The 16547-nt window shown below is 38.3% G+C and overlaps 1 protein-coding gene across 5 annotated transcripts; it reads left to right on the forward strand.

The window, feature by feature from the left end:
• The first annotated feature begins 1593 nt into the window (after nucleotides 1-1593).
• On the forward strand, nucleotides 1594-15027 carry LOC121244986 (transcriptional corepressor SEUSS-like). 5 transcript variants are annotated; one of them, XM_041143246.1, is made up of 11 exons: nucleotides 1594-1999; nucleotides 2552-3163; nucleotides 3248-3951; nucleotides 4041-4160; nucleotides 4434-4482; nucleotides 4716-4930; nucleotides 5030-5098; nucleotides 7129-7226; nucleotides 8038-8131; nucleotides 9183-9252; nucleotides 13736-15027. In XM_041143246.1, exons 2-11 carry the CDS (start codon nucleotides 2896-2898, stop codon nucleotides 14689-14691), a joined length of 2643 nt encoding a protein of 880 aa, XP_040999180.1. In that variant the 5' UTR covers nucleotides 1594-1999; nucleotides 2552-2895; the 3' UTR covers nucleotides 14692-15027. The 5 variants fall into 5 exon arrangements, with proteins under 5 accessions (XP_040999180.1, XP_040999179.1, XP_040999178.1 ...); XM_041143245.1 differs by having other exon boundaries at nucleotides 2368-3951; XM_041143244.1 differs by having other exon boundaries at nucleotides 2415-3951.
• The last annotated feature ends 1520 nt before the right edge of the window (nucleotides 15028-16547 follow it).

The raw sequence follows: 16547 nt of genomic DNA on the forward strand, positions 1-16547 counted from the left end.
TAAAAAAAATTATTTTTTGAATAATAGACCTTACTTTTTTTTAAATAGAGTGCACGACGCTTGCAATTTTATGACTATATCTAGCATTACTGATTTTTTATCGTATAATCCTTACAATCTATACCATTCTTTTTTAAGTTATAAAATTGTTTTACATTTTATGAACTATCTATCTATTTTGTGTAAGATGCAATGAATGAAGAAAAATAATTAAGAAACTTCAAAATATGGCAAATGTTAAGGTAGCAAAATCTCATCCATTTAATTTAAAAATAATTGTCATAAATTAAGAATGCTATCAAGAAGTTATCACCATAAATTTAAAGGATCTCATAAACCCTACTTATTTATAATTTAATTATCGTATATTTTCCCTTTTGATGTATCCCTATCCCTATCTCTATCCCTATCCCTATCCCTATCCCAAACAAATTTCAAATCTTTCATCTATCTCAATTCCAATTTACCAGAATGCAATTAAACGAGTCTCACTTCCAATGGCTCATACAAATGATTATTCTTTGTTTTGAATAGAATTATTCTTAAATTATCAGTGTTTTGAAGTCTTTTACCCATGCAGGAGTAGAGCTCTTTCCTGGTTAAGGCTATTAATGGAAAAAGAGCCAATTGAGCTAGAATAGTTGACTAATTGTGATATAGTTTTATTTGACATTACTACTTTTGAGGTATATCTATTGAAATTGAGATATATATATATATATATATATATGTTGACAACTCAATTGTTTAAAATAGGAAATACTATACACAGCTTTCATATATCAAACACTAGGAACATATGGTTCATCTCCTACATTTAGAATGTGAAGTACAACATTACATCACTATGTAACAACTTTTATACAATCATTTTTTTTTTTATAACATTATTCTTGCCTATATACAAGTCAATTTTGTTCCAAACATGTCAATGCGACTACACATTTGCTCTTCAAAGCCTCTTATATCCAAACAAAAATTACGAGGATGACGTATTTATGTTGTTTTGAGATTTTGTGTTACATTGATTAAGAGATTTTGACTCAGAATAATTATATTTAAATGTCTTTACTCTACATACAATTCACGTGACATAATTTAATTTATATTTATTCAAAAAGTTTATGAAATTAGGTTAGGAAGAAATAGAAGTTTTTATTTATTTTTAATTTTTGCAAAAAAATAAAGTTGCTCGAGTATGAATAGAGATACAATTTAATTTTTGTATAAGAGTAATACTAGATATAATTATAAGATATGCAAGTTCCTCACATTATTTTTAAAAAAATGAATCCATCTTTAAAAAAACGAGTTTTTTCATATAAATTTTAGATTAATTATCCTATTTGTATTTTTCAAAAAAAGCCACAGAAATTAAATATTTTAAGATTGTACAAGTCAGAATCTCAGATGGCCAGAGATGAAAGTTAGATATACCATAATAGAGTCCAAGCAAACACACACAAGGAGTTCCAACAACACACCAAATCGTGGCAATCCCGTAAATAAAGCATTTAACATCGCGGATGATGGATGACGATGATGGTGGTATTTATCTATGGATGCACATAAATAAACGTACAGGGAGAGAGAGTAGCATTTGACTTCATTTGTCACAGTAGAGAGAGAAAGAGAGAAAGAATGAAGAAAATTGAATCGGATCGAATACAGTTTTGACGTCCGCAAGGACTGCAAAAACAATTTCTTTCTCTCTCTAAAACTTTCTACTTTCTCTCTCTAAAAGAATACAGCGAGGAACGGGGGGGCGTCTACTGAGCAGAGACTGAGAGATGAAGAAACCCTAGAGAGAAAAAAGAGAGCTCTGGGCTTTTTTATTTTTCTCCGTGCCACAATTTTAAGCCGAAGTAATTTTGAGAAAGATACGTATGTAAAGGAGAAAAGAGTTCGAATTTGGTTTTCTAGGGGATTCTTTTTTATCATTGTGATGTTTTATTGGTGGGCGTTGAAGACTTTGTGACCTATTCAATTTCCAACTCCGGTGAGTCCTTGGGTAGTCTTTGACTCCGTATTTTATTCCGTCTTCTTCGCTTTTCTTTTTTTCCCTTCTTAAAGTTTGATAGTCAGGTCCTGGGAGTTTTTGGAGTGTGTTGTTGCTCATTGGAAGCTCTGGATCGTTGATTGTTAAGATTTGGGAATCGATCGATGCGGGTTTAGTTGTTGTCTGCATTTGTTTAGCCCTTTGATTGTTGTTTGCAGTCGTGATTGTTGTTATTGTTTGATAAAGTTTCGATTTTGGGATTGCTTGGGGGAGGGGGGGGGGGTTTCATGTTTGAAACTTGAACTCGGAGGTATGAGAAAAGGAGTTGTTCTTTGATGGGTAAGGTTCACTTTCGTTTTCTTTTGTAGGGTTGTGAATTTTGGTGACGTGGGTTTGTTTTGGGATTTGGTTGCAGCTGTTGGCCGGTAGTGTGAGGAAATTGAGATTCAGAATCTGTGTTTGGGAGTGAATGTTTGATTGTGGATTGGTTAGTGCTTGCTTTTGTACGATGGTTGAAGCTATAGTAGATCTGAAAATTCGTAAATTATACAGAGATTCATGCGGAAGCGGCTTGGAGATTGCTGGTTTTGCAGAAACGATACAATTCTAGCATGTTCAGAATCGATGCTTATTCCTTGGTTTTGGGCTGTCTCGGTACTTGGCTTGCCTTTGGAAGAAGTCAACACCATATGCACAGGCAGAAAGCTTGCCCACTTCTATTGGTGCACAATAAGCTTCTTTGAAGCGAAAGAACTTGGATGTTGCGGAGAAGTGCTATCTGGTTTGAGCAATTTGTCCGGTTTTTCACGTCTTGTGTAATTGTAGTTTCTTGATTCTTGTTGTTTTAGATAGTTGTAGCACTTCGGTCAGTGTGTTTAGTTTGCGCTTCTGGAAAGATGGTACCTTCGGGGCCGCCCACACCAATTGGTGGCACCCAGTCCGTTTCACCTTCACTCTTGCGATCAAATTCTGGAATGTTAGGAGCTCAAGGGGGTCCCATGCCTTCCCAGACGGCTTTTCCTTCACATGTGTCACCCCGTACTCAGTTTAATAACATGAATATGCTAGGAAACGTGCCCAATATGTCATCCCTTCTTAATCAGTCTTTTGGAAATGGAGGTCCGAATACTTTGCTTTCGGGTCATGGAAGTAGCCAGCGTGGAGGTATTGATACTGGGGCTGAGTCGGATCAACTTTCTAGTATTGGCAATGGTATGGGTTTTAATACTCCTTCATCTTCATTTGTAGCTTCGAACATGGTGAACCCTTCTTCATCTGGGCAAAATCAGGGTCAGCAATTCTCGAACTCTTCTGGTAACCAGCTAATGTCAGATCAACAACAGTCCCATCAACTTGAATCCCAAAATTTCCAACATGGTCAGCCGGTAATGCAACAGTTCTCTGCTCCACATGGTTCCCACCAGCAACAGCAGCAGCAATTTCAACAAATTCGAGGAGGAGGTGGTGTTGGACCTGTAAAGTTGGAGCCCCAGGTGTCAAATGATCAGCACGGACAGCAACAGCAGCAGCAGTTACAATCATTAAGAAATCTTCGTCCGGTGAAGCTGGAACCGCAACAAATTCAGACAATGAGAAGTCTGGTGCCAGTAAAAATGGAACCTCAACATTCTGATCAATCCTTATTTCTGCAACAACAGCAGCAACAACAGCAGCAACAGCAACTCCTCCACATGTCAAGGCAGTCCTCACAGGCTGCTGCTGCCCAGATTAATATTCTGCATCAACAAAGACTCTTGCAGCTGCAGCAGCAACATCAACAACACCAGCAACAGCAACTATTGAAGGCAATGCCCCAGCAGCGTTCCCAATTGCAACAGCATTTTCAACAGCAGAATTTGCCTTTGAGACCTCCTGCAAAATCGGTCTATGCACCTGGGACATGTGCTAGGCGGCTCACACATTACATGTATCAGCAACAACACAGACCAGAGGTAAGATTTTCTTACCATTTATAGTCTTTTATATGCTTCATTTGGTGTGGCTGTTATGATCTGTAATAATTTATAAAACCTTTGTGTAGGACAACAATATTGAGTTCTGGAGGAAATTTGTTGCCGAGTACTTTGCCCCCCATGCTAAAAAGAGATGGTGTGTTTCTATGTATGGAAGTGGCCGGCAAACAACTGGAGTTTTTCCTCAGGTTGCTGCTAATGACATTAAATTACTCCTGAGGACATGCAAACCTGCTTAAGCTCTTCTTGTTGTTTATCTTTTGTATCTATAAACCACTGATACTTAATATTGCCTTCATGCTAGTTTGAAGTAAATAATTTCAATTCATGCTCTCAAAATTTTATTAGCCCTTATAAAAAAAAAATATAAGCCCTTGGATCTCTGTGCATTCATCCCGATTTGGATTCCTATTAACTCAAATACTCGTCCAAGTGAAAATGATCAATCGTGAATTTTTCAGGATGTGTGGCACTGTGAAATATGTAACCGCAAGCCTGGCCGTGGTTTTGGTATGTTCTCAATTAGTTTTTCAAGTTTGTTGTTCATTCCATGTTGTTTTCCTCGGCGCCCATTGCTGCTCTAATTTAGTGTCCTCTTTTAAATGTACGCTATGCTATTGGCTCACTAGCATCTTTGATTTTTGGTGAATAAAGTGTATCTAGTTACGCTCCTTGCTACTTTTATTTGGCGTATAGATAGAGTTTTCCATGTCTAACTGGTGTCTGAATTCTGTTTACTGTAGAAGCAACTGTTGAGGTTCTTCCCAGGCTTTTCAAAATAAAGTATGAAAGTGGTACTTTGGAAGAACTTCTTTATGTTGATATGCCCCGTGAATATGAGAATTCATCTGGTCAGATTGTCCTGGACTATGCTAAGGCAATACAGGAAAGTGTGTTTGAGCAACTTCGCGTTGTTCGTGATGGTCAGCTACGAATAGTTTTCTCTCCAGACCTAAAGGTTGCACAGAAGAGAATGGCATCTTTACCTCTAATGTCTGCATTATTCTTTATGCATTGCTATTGACATTTTCTTGTCTCTGGCCAACCTTTTGACTAGATATGCTCCTGGGAATTTTGTGCTCGGCGCCATGAAGAGCTCATCCCTCGAAGATTGCTGATACCTCAGGTAATGATGAAGTATCGTTTTGCGACTAGAGAAGCTCTTCTGTTTTACGGTTGACTACTTGATTCCTGCAAGATATCTTTATTGGGGAACCAAGTTAACTGGCTGATTGATATGCTGATTGGGGTATATTGTTTGTTCAGTGACAACTAGACCTTGCTTTTTTAAATACGATGAGGCAACCATTTGTTTTGGTGTAAATAAATATTTCTGTAAGGTGGTTAAATAGTTTACAACTACTGTCGTAGACTCTTAATAGTAGTGTGCTTGTTTGCTAATCATTTCTGCTAGACTTCGTAGAGCAGATTTAGTTTTTCTAAAAGACATGGGTTATAAAGGAAGTTCGTATATTTGGTGTGCTCCTTTTGGCTAGCTGCTAATGTTCAAATCATGTGGGGATCGACGTCTTGGATTTAGGAGGTTCTTTCCTTGATGGTTATGATAATGACTTGTTTCTGTATTTGATTGTCTGGATTCCTTTCTTTCGTTTTTGTATTCTGCTACTTGTCCTTATCTTGATAGTTATGATAATAACTTGTTTCTGTATTTGATTGTCTGGATTCCTTTTGTTTTTGTATTCCGCTTCTTGTCAGTATTCATGTAAACTTTTTGCCTCCAATGCGGCATAAAGATGGTTGAGAAATCTTTCTTTTTAAGCATGTTGATAATTGGAGAAATTTAATTGGATTGAATGTGGCAGTGCTACAAATCCTATGCGAATGCTTGCAAAGCACCTTCACTCTATTAATTAAGGGTTTATTAGAACACATGCAAATCTTTTTTTTTTGAAAGAGGCCGTAGCCCCATTTTTATTAATAGCCCTCACTTATGGCGGAGGAATACCGTGGTAACACAAAGTCCCGACTAACAGTCATCATCATTTACAACGTAAATACGGAAGGCCCAATTTATCAAGTCTCAACATCCCCTTAAATTCGCAAGGAAGGTTACGGAGCTCCAATATATCAGTCGATTGCCCCTGAGCTCCAATTTTTGCTAATCCATCTGCCACCTGATTGACATCACGGTATGCATGATGTACATGAATAACCATGTGGTTAGCAAAGGACTTTGCTTGATCCCATGCGTTCCTCACTGTGCAGATAACCACAAAATCGTTTTGCCACCATGGACAAATCAACTTGGAGTCAGATTCCACTTCCACCTCATAAAGATTTAGCTGCCTGCAAAGTTTCAGACCATCTACTAAAGCGAAAGCTTCTGCTTCTGAGTTGGACCGAGTCCCATAGTGCCTATAGAACGCAGCCACAAACTCTCCATTCGCATCTCTGATAATTCCTCCTCCACCACTCGGGCCTGGATTCCTGCGACTGCTCCCATCTATGTTCAGCTTGACATTTCCTCTGGTGGGTCTTAGCCACTTAAGAATAAGATACTTCGGTCTTTTAATAGGCAGTGAAGTTATGCCTAATTGCTTCAATACATATGGATCAAATCGTTTTATGACTGACAGATCTTGCTTTGCCATCAATCGCTCAGCCAAGAAGCTCTTAATCCTGAATACAATGGCCGCTCCTGTTTCCACCATACCCTCCATGCGTGCAGTGCAACACCTAATCCACAAGAACCAGCTAATAAGGGAAGGGAGAAGCCCAATCATTAAACTGATTTGGGAGGCTAGATTTGCCTTTCTAAACCACCAAGAAGGGGGGGGGGGGGGTTATTTCTTAGTGCTGAACCACCAAGAAGGGGGGTTATTTTTCTAGATTGTGTGATTGTTTATTTTTCATTTTCAGCTTTATCTTTACTTAAGTTTTGAGTCATATTACTGGATGTCTAATCCGAAGCCTGTCCAGCATTGATTGAAATGATATACAATGGGTTTTTATTAGTTTTAGATGAAATAAGTACTGTACCTTGGCTGTTTCATTTCAGATGTACCGTATCCTGGATTTGATAACCTGTAGGTCGGCACACACGCTTTCATTGGATGTGAAAATTACCCATTAATTGTTGAATTCTCCTCATCCCCAATTCCGTTCGAAGTAGTTGACGGTATTTGTGGTGCACAGGTTAGTCAGCTAGGAACTGCGGCTCAAAAATACCAGGCTGCTACTCAAAATGCATCGTCCAATATATCTGTTTCAGAGTTGCAAAATAATTGTAACATGTAAGCCCCTGACTTTTATGGTTCCTTGTTCTTATGCTATCTCTAAGCCTTTGAGTGGTGCTTCACTTTTGCTCCTGGAATTTACCTGTTTGATTAATTTCTTTTCAAGAAGGGGTAAAAATGTGAAAAAAGCAATAAAACACTTTATGGATTCCTTTTTTTTTTTTTTCAGAATGTTTTAATGTTTTTTAGCTCAGTTCTCTCTCTCTCTCTCTCTCTCTCTCTCTCTCTGTATCTGTCCACACATTTCTTTTCTTCACTTGTTTCTGTTCTCTCAAGCATCTTAAGCTTGATAATGATGAAATTATTTCCATCTACATTGACTTGAGGAGTGGTGGTTCGCACGTCTTTTGCAGTTCAGCTTGATGCATAATGCACACATTTTATGATCTTCATGTAGCTTTAATTGCACTAGCAACACGAGTATGGAAGCTAATAGAAGTTAAGATTTAATTATGTTTCATTGGCACTGTGCTGAGTATTTGCAAAAGACAACATTTGATTCTCAAACTTGCTTCATCTATGAAATATGTTTTGATTGTCAAATACTTTGTCAGATAAGGCTGCAGTGTATTATATTTTATTGTGACTACTTGGTTTCAAATTTTGGTTCCCCTCCCCCGCATGAAAAAAAAGAATCCCCTGCGGGCTGCAGGGTTTGAGGTATGCCTTGTGGTTACTGCTTATGATATTCGGTATATCTCGGTATGAATTACGTGAGAGTAGTTTGTCATTGACTTGCCTTGGCCTTGACCAATGATGTGTGGCATTTAAGGCCTTCATTAATTCTTTCTGTGTAATTTTTCTTTAGGTTTGTAGCATCCGCTCGACAGTTAGCGAAAGCCTTGGAAGTTCCATTGGTAAATGATTTAGGATATACAAAGAGATATGTTCGATGCCTTCAGGTAATGTCCCATTTCTAGATGTGCTATTAGCATCTCTCGTGTTATTCCTCCAGCTTTAAAAGTTGAATGCTGTGGGTTCCACATTTAAGAGTAGTAAATCACCTTACTTGGAATATGAAGTAAAATGCAAAACAACAATAAGCGGTTAGCAGTTGGGTAATTTGTGCTTGAGGTCTTTGCTATTTCTATCTAGGGAATAACATTTGCTTTTCTTTTCTTTCTTTCTTTTTGAGTACTATGTATTTCGATTTTGGCAAGCTATTTTCTATGTTGTTTATTTTCTAGTAGAGTAAGAGAGATTGGAAAAATCCGTGAAGGAATCTGCCTTCCAGTTATGAGCCACTCTCCTGGTTAAACGTCCACTAAGGGCTAGTTTGGATGTTGAGATGAGATATTCTTATCTCATCTCAACATCCAAACATCACTCAAACACAAACGCTTTTCAATTTTAAATATTCAACTTTTTCATCTAATCATTACAATTTTTGTAAAGTTCCAAACAGAACACAAAAATCAATTCAATTTTTTCAAATCCCAACAAAAATAATATTAAAAAATTATGCTCTAACAATATTTTAACTTTATAATATTTTTATTCAATTTTTTCACTAATTTCCCAAAATCTCATAAAGCATCTTAACTCAAACTATTTCACTACCATTCACAAATCATTTCACTACTATTCATAGATTTTGTTGACATGATGAACCCTTTCCATGTTACTACATCATTAAGGATATGCTTTTCCTTTAGGATCAACTACTTCATCATGTGTTGGATTAGGTTCTTTCCCTTGTTTGAGGTCAATACTTGAAATTTTCTCTTTCTATGTAAAAATCTAGCAGTTCAAACACAATGGTATGGTCAGATCTTTTGTGTGTTTGAGAGACATTTGGATTCCTTTCAGCTTTTGCTTCTCACAAAGCCCTAGTACCTAGGACTTATCCCTTATTAGTTATTGCTACAGTTTCTTTTATGTCATTAGACCACAATGGTAAGCACTGGTTAAAATGCTAAACTCTGTTCTTTACTATCATTCTCGTGCTTGCAGATATCAGAAGTGGTTAATAGTATGAAAGACTTGATTGATTATAGCTGGGAAAAAGGGACAGGACCTATGGGTAAGTTTCCTGCAAATTTTCTTTCATTAAAACTTTTACCTTTACGTATGTGTTTCATTGGTGGTCTTTTACCAAGGTTGAGAGTAATGTTAGAAGGTTAGATCAAAGAAATGAAGCTGGGAAACTCTTACCTAGATCCATGGTGGTATTGCTATGCTATCTTTTGATAAGTATTGCTATACTATTGAACTGATGCATCTAATGTGACTTTATTGGGGTAAATTTGTCATAGAAATTGCAGAAAGTTTATTTCCTTGATTTTAAGCAATTGAAGACTTTAGTGGCAGAATCTTCTTGTGACCCTAATGTGCACCCTGCCGCTCAAAATGCAAAACAAATCCAAAGGGAAGATGTAGTAGTAGCCCCAAATTTTATGCTGTTAACATAATGGTTAGCTGTTAATGTGTAAATCACCAAAATATATTTGCACGACTTTTTTCCTGTTTTGTTTGGACGGTTGGTCACTTTATTTAGGCATTACTTCTTTTTGTTAAATGTTATATATTCTGCGCTTGCTGGAGATCAAGTGATTCCTTTTGGTTTTCATGACATTTGGAGAATTCAGCTTCAGGAGTCTGTAAACTTTACTATTGCTTGCATTCGGTAGAGTAATCATGGGAAAGGGTTTTCGCTCTTTAGCAAGACTCTAGTAACAATGATGAGAGATCTGGAAAGATTGGATGGGCTAGGAGAAATGAGGCCTTTAAATAAGAATGTTGCGTGTGCTGTGAGGAAATCATATGTGATTTTGGATAAGATTTTTTTTGATCGGTAATTAAGAAGTTTTATTCATAATACTAGGCAAAACCCAAGTACGCAGGGAGTATACATGAGAAATACCTAGCTATAGTTTACAACTAAAAGTAGAAAGTCATGGACATTAAGTTCGTTACAAACAATGGCCCCCACCCAAGGAAACACTGTTGTAAAGAAAAAAACTTTCTGCTCCTCCATTGTTCTCTCGTGGTTTTTGAAGCTTCTATCATTTCGCTCCCGTCAAATACACCAACACATACATATGGAGACCATTTTCCATATTGCTGCAACTTGTGAATTTTCTCGAAGGCCTCTACAACGTGCTAGAAAATCCACCAATCTGCCGGGCTTGACCCATGATAAACCAAGCCCTATAAAAAAATTAGCCCACGTGGTCCTAGCCACCTCGCAATGTAGAAACAAATGATCAACTAATTCACCATCTTTCTTACACATGTAACACCAGTCCAATACCATTAACCGACGTCTCCTTAGATTATTTGTGGTGAGAATTTTGTCCAATGCTGCTGTCGAAACAAAAAAAAGCTGCTTTTGAAGGAGCTTTGGTCTGCCAGATGCTCTTCCATGGGAAAGTGAGCTTGCCTGGGCTTGATAAAACTTTGTGAAATGATCTGACCGTGAATTTACCTTTCTTGGAAGGGCTCCAAAACATCTTGTCCATAGTACCTTCGGTCATACGTACCGAATATAGTGCCGCATAGAAGTTTGTGATAACCTCCAACTCCCAGTCTTGGGCTGCCCTAGTGAAGTCCACATTCCATTGAGGGGAGCCACTAGAAAAAGCCAAGAGATCCGCTATCGCTACATCCTTTACTCGTGCTAGCTCAAATATGGCAAGGAAAGTATCTGAGACAACGTTTACCACACCATTTATCATGCCAAAATCTGACATGAGAGCCATACCCACAACAATATATGTGTCTCCTGAAAGTCTCCCAACCTTTAATGTTTTTCCACAAACCCACCCGATGTAAGCCACGTACCTCATTCGAGCACCAACCACCCCATGCTTCCCCATCCTGTGCAACTATGACAGACTCGGGCGCCCCCTTTCTTGTTGGTACCACTACAACCATTTACCTAATAGTGCTTGGTTGAACTTCGTCAAGTTACGAATCCCCAATTCACCCCTAGAAAATGGAGTGCACACCATGGACCAATTGACCAGATGGAAATTAACTTGTTCCCCAAACCACTCCATAAGAAATCGCGTTGTAGCTTCTCAATACGGTTGGCAATCTTTGCTGGGAGTGGGAACAGAGGAAAAAAATAGGTGGGGAGGTTAGAGAGAGTACTTTTAATCAATGTGAGCCTATCACCTTTCGATAAATACCTCCTCTTCCAAGATGCCAATTTGCGCTCCACCTATTCAATCATAGCATTCCAAATCTGCTCTAATTTGAAGGAAGCGCCCAAGGGTAAGCCAAGATACTGAAGAGGTAAAGAAGACACCTTACATCCCAAGAGAGAGGCTAGAGCCGCCGCTTTGGGAACATTCCCCATTGGCACCATTTCTGACTTTGAAAGATTAACTCTCAAACCCGAGACGGCTTCAAAATAAAGAAGTAGAGCCCTCAAAAATTGGATATGCTCGAGGTTTGCTCCACAAAATATGAGAGTGTCATCAGCAAACAAGTGAAAATATTAAGAGAGTCGAAATTACCATTCCCCATCGAGAAATTGTAGAGAAAACCACCTTTCACGAGGCCTACAATCATCTTACTGAGAGCTTCCATGACGAATAGGAAGAGTAAGGGAGAGAGCGGATCTCTCTGTCTCAAGCCACGAGAGGAGTCAAAGAAGCCCACTGGTGAGCCATTCACCAAGATAGAGAAGCGGACTGTTGAGATGCAAAACTCTATCCATTTCAGCCATCTCTCTCCAAAACCGCATCTTGCAAGTAAATAAATCAAGAATTTTCAATTAACATGATGATAGGCTTTTTCCATATCTAGTTTGCAAATTAACCTAGGTTCACGAGATTTGAGATGTCCGTCCAGCACTTCATTTGCAATTAGAACCGAATCTAGGACTTGTCTACCTTCGACATGCGTTTTGTGGCTTCGAGATTAACGTCTCTGTCACCGTACTCAATCGGTTTGCTAGCGCTTTGGAAAGAATCTTATAGACCCCAGTCACAAGGCTAATAGGATGATAGTCACGAACATCCACTGACCCCACCTTTTTTGGTATGAGTGCTAGGAAGGTGGCATTGAGAATTTTTTCAAAGCTAGCATAATTATAAAGTTGCTATATTTCCAAGGAGTTAATGCAGTGCCCGGCTTACCCAATGCTCTCCCTCCTTTCCATATATGGGGGAGGTGAAATGGACAGGCTGGATTGAAATTCTTCAACATATTAGCTTGTCACTTGATTGGAATGAGCTTCTGAGCAACTGAATTTTGGAAACTACACTCCCCTGCCTCTCTTGTTTGCATAGGTGCATGAAAACTTATTACAGGGCTTGATCATTGGTACACGGTTCCACTGTTATCATAGTGCAGGAATTGAATTTTCTTTCTCCATTAATAGAGCTTTGCTTAGTTTCTTTTTCTATCCTCTGTCAATGAATCAGGAGTGTGGAAACCTGGCCTTGCGACATATTTGGTTTGTAAACGTGTATCTTTTTAAGGTCTTCTCTAAGCAGATCTATGATTGATGTGTTTGGGGGAGTCAATGATGGTTCCATTGCATAGATTTATAACACATCAAAAATAAAAAAATGGAATGGATCTTTTAATCACAAGCCATTTGAAATTTGGCCAGCCAATAACATGAATTTAGAGCTTCTTTGTCTAGAGGCTGAAATCCCCCACTTCGATTTATGCCCAATTAGCATCTCTGAATCAAGATTCGGGGCAGGCTTCCAATATTTCCTTTTGGTGCTTTAGAAAGGATTGTCTCAGATACTTCTAAAAAACAAAAAAAGAAATGATCGTATGAGAGAAAAAAAAGAGAAATGACTGGTCCATAGGTATGGGGAAGCTGTATGATCTTTCAAGAGAAGCAAAGGATCTCTCTCTGTTTTATAATACGTGTTGCGTTCCCTATCACATCCAATATACAGGGTAACTTGGAGGCTCATGTTCAGGCAAAGCATTGTTTTTAAAGGGATTTATTGAGTGGATACGTTATCTTAGCTTTTTTAGTTTCTCAATACCAGCGGGCATAATATTCCCAAAACTATTTAACTAAAAATCTTCAACGGTAGATTTTCTTGTCTCGCAGCCCATCGGGCCCCTAGATCTCTTTAAGTTGGGGATGTGCCTTGTGTTAAAATATCAGATCTGCAAATATGCCTTTATTGTTGCTCATAAAGATAGTGTAGTTATAACAGTGAAAAGAAAATGTTATTGTCGATAGATTTAGGCTTTTCAAATGCGAGGGAGTCTGTAGTGGCAGTTTTCAACATTGTGGACCTAATACTGACAAATGAAGAGCTGCTTCCTTCCACCCCAAACTATTTTGCTGTCTTCTGTTGGAAAATAGATTTTTTCCAGTGTATATGCATGTAAAAAATCTACCAAACTTTTCATAGTTATTTTTTCGTAATATGCAACTGTATAGGTATTCCAATGCCCTCATAGATTTATTTGTGTTTTTGTTTTTTGCGTGTTCTCTGGATTTTTATTTGCAAGATACATCACAACTGTAGTTTGGATTTTCAAATGCCAAGGGTAGCTCATTTTTTTCCGTTTCTTCTCAGAAAGCTTGGCCAAGTATCCTAGGAGGACAAGTACTTCGCATAGTCAGTCTCAACAGCCTGAGGAACAGCTACAACAGCATCAAAAAGTGGCCCAGAACTCAAACAGTGATCAAAGCTCTGTCCAGGCTGCTGCTATGCAATTTGCTGCTGGCAATGGTGTGTCTGGTGTAAATAATAATTCCCTCAATGCATCATCCACGTCAACCTCTGCAAGCACAATTGTTGGGCTTCTCCATCAGAACTCCATGAACTCCAGACAGCAAAATTCCATGAATGCAAGCAGTCCTTATGGTGGAAATTCTGTTCAAATTCCTTCCCCGGGTTCATCCAGTACTATTCCACAGGCACAGGCACAGGCACAGGCACAGCCCAATCCATCTCCATTTCAATCACCAACACCATCATCTAACAATCCTCCACAAGCGCATGGTGCCTTAACAGCTGCCAACCACATGAGTACCTCGAATTCACCTGCAAATATGTCCGTGCAACAGCCAGTGCTTTCCAGCGAGGCTGACCCAAGTGATTCACAGAGCTCTGTTCAGAAAATCCTACATGAGGTGATGATGTCCAACCAACTTAATGGCACAGTTGGTATGGTTAGTGTTGGTTCTTTGGGGAATGACATGAAAAATGTTAATGGGATTTTGCCAACAAGCAGCAACGCAGGTCTCAACGGTGGCCACTACTTGATGGGCAATGGGACGGTTAACAGTAATTCAGGTATGGGTTCTGGATTTGGTACCATGGGTGGACTTGGTCAGTCTGCCATGGTTAATGGAATCAGAGCGGCCATGGGAAATAATTCTGCCATGAATGGAAGGGTAGGAATGCTATCAATGGCTCGAGACCAAAGCATGAATCATCAACAGGATTTGGGAAACCAGCTGCTTAATGGGCTAGGAGCACTTAACGGGTTTAATAATCTCCAGTTTGATTGGAAACCGGCCCCATGAGAAAGGCTCTGTTGATCACACTGATATTCCTGTTCTTGATTACAGCTGCTGCTTGTGCAGCATGAGAAATGGTCGAATTGCCTGCTGCCCTGTGTGAAGATGGTTGTATACGGCGAGATTTTTACAGGGTTTTGCTCCCACGTTGTACTAGTCTGTTTTTCATATATAAAAAGGAAATTTGGTGGCTGGTTGTGGCTGAAGGGGCTAAGTTGCTGTGATTTTAAATGTACTAAATATATATATGTATATGAGGTAGGTTTAAGTTGCACTTGGTGTAACTTTAAATAGTACACTTTAATTTTCCTCTTAATCAATATTTTGAGTCCATTTTTTTCACATGCTAATTACTCAATTTAGAGTTTTATGGCTAATCAGTTGGTTTTTTAAGATGGCATCTTTTTTAATCTTCAATTGAGGTCAAATTTAGCAACCATAAGGATTTATTGAGATATTTTTCTTACAAGAAAACCATAACTAAGCCCTGTAATATTCTCAAATGGTTACACCAGATACGGTTGGATTTAAGAGCATTCATAGTGGCTTCATCAAAGCCATCTTTAAAATTTGTTGAAAAGTACATGTTTTCTATAATTTCAAAATTTTCCTATTCATGACTTTACATTGGATTAACTATTAGATTCATCAAATTAATAATATAATAATATTTTTTAATAATATATATATATATTTTCTTATTTTGCAATTACACTATCCAAAGAAAGCCCACCGATTAATAATTAAAGATTAAAGGAAAGGCATCCCAAACAGCATCGGCAGCTTTTTTGCTGACTTGGAATTAGATGGGAGCATCGGAATTTTTAGCTAATAATATTATATTATATTATTATAATAAATAAAAGTTACTATAGCTATAACCCTATAATATTAACCAATTAAAAGAACAAACTATAACCTTATAGTATTAGCCAATATAGTTGATTTTATCCACATTTCTTCAAATTTTGAAGATGCATTGGCTTTTGATGAAGTCAATGCCAATGCTTAGTATACATATGTTGCTTTGAATATGGGAAAGTTACACTCTGCGATCTCAAACCATCTTTATTTTTCTTTCTATTTATATTTTTAATTTACTTTCTAAATTATTAAAACTATCAACTATTGTTTCCTCCAAGGTTGAAAAAGGCAAATGTATAGTTTTCCAGCAACATCCGAGAGACACGCGCGGCACAAGAAGGCTCTCAGGCTGCAAATCGTTCGGAGAGAAGTGGTAGTTTCATGAAAATCATCGCGCGTGGGCCTCATGCACCACCTCTTCATGGAGGTTTTCCCACTACATGCATTGGACCAGTAGACTCGCCACCATCAGATCATTCAGATATGACTGTTGTGGCTTCAAAGAGACAGACGCGTGGACACCACGTGCTGTCATAGATTTCAAAGTTTACTAGAGTTGGTCCAAACAGTAATCCGTCCATTTTCGCCTCTATCGTACTGCTTTCCTTATTGCTTTTCTCAAATTTTGCTAGAATACTCTTATATGTAAAGAGTTTAGTAAAATATTCGAACCGTTGGTGCCCGACAATCATCACCTCCTCCACAACCCACGAGCTCCACTTTTTTTTACTTTTGCGAATCACATGTACTCATTTTGGAGAGTGTGGAGTTTTGTGACGACATATAATGAGATGGAGTTCGGATTTTTTAACTGACTTTTTATTATAAGAGTTGTCCTATTTGGCCATAGGATTGTGAAGACGAGGCAGTGGATTTCCCCAATAACCACTTCAAGACAAAATGTAGTCTCTACAATCACCATGGCTACGGTCATGGAACTACAAACCCACTTTCGGATTGTATAAAAACCGCCAATTTGTGCTGCTTAGCCCTAGCAG

This window comes from Juglans microcarpa x Juglans regia, chromosome 8S (genome assembly GCF_004785595.1).
Source record: "Juglans microcarpa x Juglans regia isolate MS1-56 chromosome 8S, Jm3101_v1.0, whole genome shotgun sequence".
In the NCBI taxonomy this organism is placed as follows: Eukaryota; Viridiplantae; Streptophyta; class Magnoliopsida; order Fagales; family Juglandaceae; genus Juglans; species Juglans microcarpa x Juglans regia.

Bases quoted from the DNA above. Each gene is read 5' to 3' on its own strand.
- LOC121244986 (XM_041143245.1), top strand. From the start codon at position 2,896: ATGGTACCTTCGGGGCCGCCCACACCAATTGGTGGCACCCAGTCCGTT. The intron at 4,161-4,433 runs GTTGCTGCTAAT...TGAATTTTTCAG, and splicing joins CAACTGGAGTTTTTCCTCAG to GATGTGTGGCACTGTGAAAT. The intron at 5,099-7,128 runs GTAATGATGAAG...TGTGGTGCACAG, and splicing joins GAAGATTGCTGATACCTCAG to GTTAGTCAGCTAGGAACTGC.